The sequence below is a fragment of the Salvelinus namaycush genome, unplaced genomic scaffold, assembly GCF_016432855.1.
Source record: "Salvelinus namaycush isolate Seneca unplaced genomic scaffold, SaNama_1.0 Scaffold3972, whole genome shotgun sequence".
Classification (NCBI taxonomy): Eukaryota; Metazoa; Chordata; class Actinopteri; order Salmoniformes; family Salmonidae; genus Salvelinus; species Salvelinus namaycush.
In genome coordinates this window covers 5,001-12,500 of record NW_024060977.1, presented here as the reverse complement: position 1 = coordinate 12,500, position 7,500 = coordinate 5,001, and the positions used below count along the sequence as shown (strand labels likewise).

Here is a 7,500-nt window from a genome sequence, read left to right as displayed (position 1 = left end):
GGGAGGGAGAGAGAGAGAGAGAGAGGCAGGGGTAGAGGGAGGTAGAGAGAGACCCCTGATAGATAAACATGTCCACCAAAATAATACCAAAACGTACGCTTGTTTTATCGACATCCAAAAAGCATTCGATTCTATTTGGTATACAGGACTGTTCTACAAAGTTATTGAAAGTGGTGTAGGGGGTAAAACATATGACATAATTAAATCAACGTATACTGGCAATACGTGCAGCATCAAAATTAGCAAGAAAATAACAGAATTCTTTAACCAGGGCCGGGGCCTTCGCCAGGGTTGCAATGTGAGCCCTGTACTCTTTAATATTGACATCAACGAATTGGCCACTATTCTAGAAAAATCCTCAGCCCCTGGTGTTAGTCTCCAGAGTTCAGAGGTTAAATGCCTGCTCTTCACAGATGACCTATGCCTGCTGTCACCCACAGCACATGGCCTACAGCAGAGCCTGGACCTGCTAGAGCAGTACTGCCACACCTGGGCCCTGGCAGTAAACCCCAAAAATACTAAAATAATGATTCTCCAGAGAAGATTCAGATGTCAGGGAATTAGACCAAAGTTCTCAATTGGTACAAAATATATAGAGTACTGCACACACTACAATTACTTATGCCAGAAAAGTGAGGCGAGCGAGAAAACAAAAAACACATTAAGTGGAGAAGGAAGAACAGTCCTTTACCACATTGTCCTCGGCTATATGGACATGAACAACAGGAGAAATACTACATTTCACACTGATTTTTAGATTATTATTAATACACAAATTAACATTAATGAGCTTATCACTTCCGGGTTGGAGCGAGTGGTCGCATTTCGCATTTCGCTCCGCAGGTAGTATTACATTTCATTACAGTACAACGGTTTGACTTGTCTGATCTTAGCTAGCTACATAGCCGTCTTTGTATCAAAGATAATTGTGTAGTTTAGAGTAATTATCGTAATTACCGAGGTTAGCTAGTCAGCTATTTTCGTCCTAGTCAACACTGCTAGCTAGCCAGCAGCTAGCAGCTAGCCAACGTCTACCGTCTACCGAATAGCAGCACTGTTGGAGCGAGTGGTCGCATTTCGCTCCGCAGGTAGTATTACATTTCATTACAGTACAACGGTTTGACTTGTCTGATCTTAGCTAGCTACATAGCCGTCTTTGTATCAAAGATAATTGTGTAGTTTAGAGTAATTATCGTAATTACCGAGGTTAGCTAGTCAGCTATTTTCGTCCTAGTCAACACTGCTAGCTAGCCAGCAGCTAGCAGCTAGCCAACGTCTACCGTCTACCGAATAGCAGCACTGTAGAAACTATTACATTAGTTTCTACATTACAACGGAACGACTTGATTAGTGTAGTGTTAGCTAGCTACATAGTTGTCGTTGCTGTCTTTGTATCCAAGGTAATTGTGTAGTTTAGAGTAATTATCGTAATTACCGAGGTTAGCTAGCCAGCTATTTTCGCTAGCCAGCTAGCCAGTTACCGAGGCTACCTAGCCAGCTACACTTTCAAACTAAGTCAACAACGCAGCCACTGCTAGCTAGCCTACTTCACCAGTCAGCAGTACTGTATCATTTTAGTCAATAAGATTTTTTGCAACGTAAGCTTAACTTTCTGAACATTCGAGACGTGTAGTCCACTTGTCATTCCAATCTCCTTTGCATTAGCGTAGCCTCTTCTGTAGCCTGTCAACTATGTGTCTGTCTATCCCTCTTCTCTCCTCTCTGCACAGACCATACAAACGCTTCACACCGTGTGGCCGCCGCCACTCTAACCTGGTGGTCCCAGCGCGCACGACCCACGTGGAGTTCCAGGTCTCCGGCAGCCTCTGGAACTGCCGATCTGCGGCCAACAAGGCAGAGTTCATCTCAGCCTATGCTTCCCTCCAGTCCCTCGACTTCTTGGCACTGACGGAAACATGGATTACCACAGATAACACTGCTACTCCTACTGCTCTCTCCTCGTCTGCCCACGTGTTCTCGCACACCCCGAGAGCTTCTGGTCAGCGGGGTGGTGGCACTGGGATCCTCATCTCTCCCAAGTGGACATTCTCTCTTTCTCCCCTGACCCATCTGTCTATCGCCTCCTTTGAATTCCATGCTGTCACAGTTACCAGCCCTTTCAAGCTTAACATCCTTATCATTTATCGCCCCCCAGGTTCCCTTGGAGAGTTCATCAATGAGCTTGACGCCTTGATAAGTTCCTTTACTGAGGATGGCTCACCTCTCACAGTTCTGGGTGACTTTAACCTCCCCACGTCTACCTTTGACTCATTCCTCTCTGCCTCCTTCTTTCCACTCCTCTCCTCTTTTGACCTCACCCTCTCACCTTCCCCCCCTACTCACAAGGCAGGCAATACGCTTGACCTCATCTTTACTAGATGCTGTTCTTCCACTAATCTCATTGCAACTCCCCTCCAAGTCTCCGACCACTACCTTGTATCCTTTTCCCTCTCGCTCTCATCCAACACTTCCCACACTGCCCCTACTCGGATGGTATCGCGCCGTCCCAACCTTACCTCTCTCTCCCCCGCTACTCTCTCCTCTTCCATCCTATCATCTCTTCCCTCTGCTCATACCTTCTCCAACCTATCTCCTGATTCTGCCTCCTCAACCCTCCTCTCCTCCCTTTCTGCATCCTTTAACTCTCTATGTCCCCTATCCTCCAGGCCGGCTCGGTCCTCCCCTCCTGCTCCGTGGCTCGACGACTCATTGCGAGCTCACAGAACAGGGCTCCGGGCAGCCGAGCGGAAATGGAGGAAAACTCGCCTCCCTGCGGACCTGGCATCCTTTCACTCCCTCCTCTCTACATTCTCCTCTTCTGTCTCTGCTGCTAAAGCCACTTTCTACCACTCTAAATTCCAAGCATCTGCCTCTAACCCTAGGAAGCTCTTTGCCACCTTCTCCTCCCTCCTGAATCCTCCTCCCCCTCCCCCCCTCCTCCTCCCTCTCTGCGGATGACTTCGTCAACCATTTTGAAAAGAAGGTCGACGACATCCGATCCTCGTTTGCTAAGTCAAACGACACCGCTGGTTCTGCTCACACTGCCCTACCCTGTGCTTTGACCTCTTTCTCCCCTCTCTCTCCAGATGAAATCTCGCGTCTTGTGACGGCCGGCCGCCCAACAACCTGCCCGCTTGACCCTATCCCCTCCTCTCTTCTCCAGGCCATTTCCGGAGACCTTCTCCCTTACCTCACCTCGCTCATCAACTCATCCTTGACCGCTGGCTACGTCCCTTCCGCCTTCAAGAGAGCGAGAGTTGCACCCCTGCTGAAAAAACCTACACTCGATCCCTCCGATGTCAACAACTACAGACCAGTATCCCTTCTTTCTTTTCTCTCCAAAACTCTTGAACGTGCCGTCCTTGGCCAGCTCTCCTGCTATCTCTCTCAGAATGACCTTCTTGATCCAAATCAGTCAGGTTTCAAGACTAGTCATTCAACTGAGACTGCTCTTCTCTGTGTCACGGAGGCGCTCCGCACTGCTAAAGCTAACTCTCTCTCCTCTGCTCTCATCCTTCTAGACCTATCGGCTGCCTTTGATACAGTGAACCATCAGATCCTCCTCTCCACCCTCTCCGAGTTGGGCATCTCCGGCGCGGCCCACGCTTGGATTGCGTCCTACCTGACAGGTCGCTCCTACCAGGTGGCGTGGCGAGAATCTGTCTCCGCACCACGTGCTCTCACCACTGGTGTCCCCCAGGGCTCTGTTCTAGGCCCTCTCCTATTCTCGCTATACACCAAGTCACTTGGCTCTGTCATATCCTCACATGGTCTCTCCTATCATTGCTATGCAGACGACACACAATTAATCTTCTCCTTTCCCCCTTCTGATAACCAGGTGGCGAATCGCATCTCTGCATGTCTGGCAGACATATCAGTGTGGATGACGGATCACCACCTCAAGCTGAACCTTGGCAAGACGGAGCTGCTTTTCCTCCCGGGGAAGGACTGCCCGTTCCATGATCTCGCCATCACGGTTGACAACTCCATTGTGTCCTCCTCCCAGAGTGCTAAGAACCTTGGCGTGATCCTGGACAACACGCTGTCGTTCTCAACTAACATCAAGGCGGTGACCCGTTCCTGTAGGTTCATGCTCTACAACATTCGCAGAGTACGACCCTGCCTCACACAGGATGCGGCGCAGGTCCTAATCCAGGCACTTGTCATCTCCCGTCTGGACTACTGCAACTCGCTGTTGGCTGGGCTCCCTGCCTGTGCCATTAAACCCCTACAACTCATCCAGAACGCCGCAGCCCGTCTGGTGTTCAACCTTCCCAAGTTCTCTCACGTCACCCCGCTCCTCCGCTCTCTCCACTGGCTTCCAGTTGAAGCTCGCATCCGCTACAAGACCATGGTGCTTGCCTACGGAGCTGTGAGGGGAACGGCACCTCCGTACCTTCAGGCTCTGATCAGGCCCTACACCCAAACAAGGGCACTGCGTTCATCCACCTCTGGCCTGCTCGCCTCCCTACCTCTGAGGAAGTACAGCTCCCGCTCAGCCCAGTCAAAACTGTTCGCTGCTCTGGCACCCCAATGGTGGAACAAACTCCCCCACGACGCCAGGTCAGCGGAGTCAATCACCACCTTCCGGAAACACCTGAAACACCACCTCTTTAAGGAATACCTAGGATAGGATAAAGTAATCCTTCTAACCCCCCCCCCCCCCCTTAAAAGAGTTAGATGCACTATTGTAAAGTGGTTGTTCCACTGGATATCATAAGGTGAATGCACCAACTTGTAAGTCGCTCTGGATAAGAGCGTCTGCTAAATGACTTAAATGTAAATGTAAAATTATTCACATAGGATGTATAATAGAATGCAACATCCTGTCATATTCAAACATAGCAATGTATGAATGTATTATCAGTTCATTAATCTACTTAATTGTAAAGCCTAACAAATTCAACAATGATTGACAATAAATAATCTACTTAATTGTAAAGACTAACAAATTCAACAATGATTGACAATAAATAATTGTAATCAAATGAAAATGTTGATGCATAATAATGAGTTCATTACCTGGATGCATCTCGATAGCCGAGGCTTTAACAAAATATTCATCCAAATATGATTAGGCCTCTCATAGACTACTAGGCCTTGTAGAAACAGGGTCAATCAAGTTAGGTCTGCCAAATGAATGAGGCAAAAACTTTTTTTTGGAAAAAGTACATAAATCCAGCCAGAGTATAACCTACCATCATCAAAATAAAAATAAATGTTTATAACATGAACAATTATAAGCATCAATCTATTTGGAGAAAGCGTGACTAAATCCGAGCCAGTAACTTCGCTCAGCGCATCCTCCTTCGATTGTCTCGTCTGGCTGCCAACGAACAGCCCCCCCCCCCCCTGCTGATCTGCACGATGTGTGTACGTGCCTCTGGCTGCCAACGAACAGCCCCCCCTGCTGATCTGCACGATGTGTGTACGTGCCTCTGGTTGCCAACGAACAGCCCCCCCCTGCTGATCTGCACGATGTGTGTACGTGCCTCTGGCTGCCAACGAACAGCCCCCCCCCCCCTGCTGATCTGCACGATGTGTGTACGTGCCTCTGGCTGCCAACGAACAGCCCCCCCCCACCCTGCTGATCTGCACGATGTGTGTACGTGCCTCTGGCTGCCAACGAACAGCCCCCCCCCCCCCCCCTGCTGATCTGCACGATGTGTGTACGTGCCTCTGGCTGCCAACGAACAGCCCCCCCCTGCTGATCTGCACGATGTGTGTACGTGCCTCTGGCTGCCAACGAACAGCCCCCCCCTGCTGATCTGCACGATGTGTGTACGTGCCTCTGGCTGCCAACGAACAGCCCCCCCTGCTGATCTGCACAATGTGTGTACGTGCCTCTGGCTGCCAACGAACAGCCCCCCCCCCCCCCGGCTGATCTGCACGATGTGTGTACGTGCCTCTGGCTGCCAACGAACAGCCCCATTTTTCTCTCCTCTCATTAAATGCTGCCTGATGGAGTGTGGTTAAAAGCCTATCTCCTGGTGCAATGCGAATAACACTGTTTCAAGGGATGTGTTCCATTGTGACGTCATAAAGAGCCACAGTCTGAATTTAAACACTGTTGTCATTGTGACGTCATCAGATGGCCATTGTGATGTCAAAAAGAACGCAAAAGCTTTCACTGGGCCATTATGACATCCCAAGTAGGCATGTTGTGACATCCCTGCTTGATTTATCCCTTATTTTACCAGGTAAGTTGATGTCACACTCATAATAGAGTGTCCTGTGACATCATAAGGGGCGTGTTTACCTGGTCCTCAGACAGCTGGGAGATGTGGTTCACTGCAGCGTAGGACTCAATCTTGGGGTTGAAATGGTTGATAATGGCCCTGAAAACACACCCCCACACACAGAAACACAGAATTAGTGGAAGCATTGGTGAGAGAGAAGGTAGAAATACGTAAATCACAGACTTTTATAGAGGAGCTCCATTGCTGTGATGGAATTCTGTTTTATCTTCCAATATATTTAAACATGAAGAAATATAAAGCTGGATGGGACCAACATTGCAGCATATATTAGGTATTCTGAACTAGGAGAGGAGAGGAGAGGAGAGGAGAGGAGAGAGAGAGAGAGAGAGAGAGAGAGAGAGAGAGAGAGAGAGAGAGAGAGAGATGGATAGAGAGAGAGAGAGACCAAACTAACACACACACACGTTATGAGAAAGCTCTAAACAAATGAAGCCTAGTCAAAACCCATTTTCAACCAGCTCCTCTAACTGAAAGATTGAAGAAGAAAAGCTGAAAGTGTAAACCAGGAAATGGCAGAAGCCAAAAGAGATGACACAGTCTGTGTAATAGATATTTCTGCAAGGTAAAGTATTCCCCAACACTATTCACTAACTGGTACAAACACTACCAATACACACTAGGTGTGTGCCCTTACCTGACGTTGACCAGTGAGTGTGTGACTTTACTGGCAGGCTCCTTCCACTGGCCTGTGTTGGTGGACACTCTCAGTACTGTGAGGAAAACAATTCAGTCATCAGGATTCACTTAGAAACAAACACACAGTCATTTCAGACAGACTGGCCCATGTAGTAGAGGTTACAGACTGACAGACAGACTGACCCATGTAGTAGAGGTTACAGACTGACCCATGTAGTAGAGGTTACAGACAGACAGACAGACTGGCCCATGTAGTAGAGGTTACAGACTGACAGACAGACTGACCCATGTAGTAGAGGTTACAGACTGACCCATGTAGTAGAGGTTACAGACTGACAGACAGACTGGCCCATGTAGTAGAGGTTACAGACTGACAGACAGACTGACCCATGTAGTAGAGGTTACAGACTGACCCATGCAGTAGAGGTTACAGACTGACAGACAGACTGGCCCATGTAGTAGAGGTTACAGACTGACAGACAGACTGACCCATGTAGTAGAGGTTACAGACTGACCCATGTAGTAGAGGTTACAGACTGACCCATGCAGTAGAGGTTACAGACAGACAGACTGACCCATGCAGTACAGGTTACAGACTGACCCA

General features: G+C 48.7%; 1 protein-coding gene across 2 annotated transcripts in view; it reads right to left on the bottom strand.

Moving 5' to 3' along the window:
• The window catches only part of LOC120040970 (armadillo-like helical domain-containing protein 3), a 13,944-nt gene that overhangs the window by 4,600 nt on the left and 1,844 nt on the right, over positions 1 to 7,500 (bottom strand). For both annotated transcript variants that reach the window (XM_038985940.1, XM_038985941.1), the window contains exons 2-3: positions 6,895 to 6,970; positions 6,260 to 6,338 (exon numbers count right to left, since the gene is read on the bottom strand). In XM_038985940.1, the coding sequence (XP_038841868.1) occupies positions 6,260 to 6,338; positions 6,895 to 6,970 (155 nt within the window). The remainder of the gene's footprint in view (positions 1 to 6,259; positions 6,339 to 6,894; positions 6,971 to 7,500) is intronic.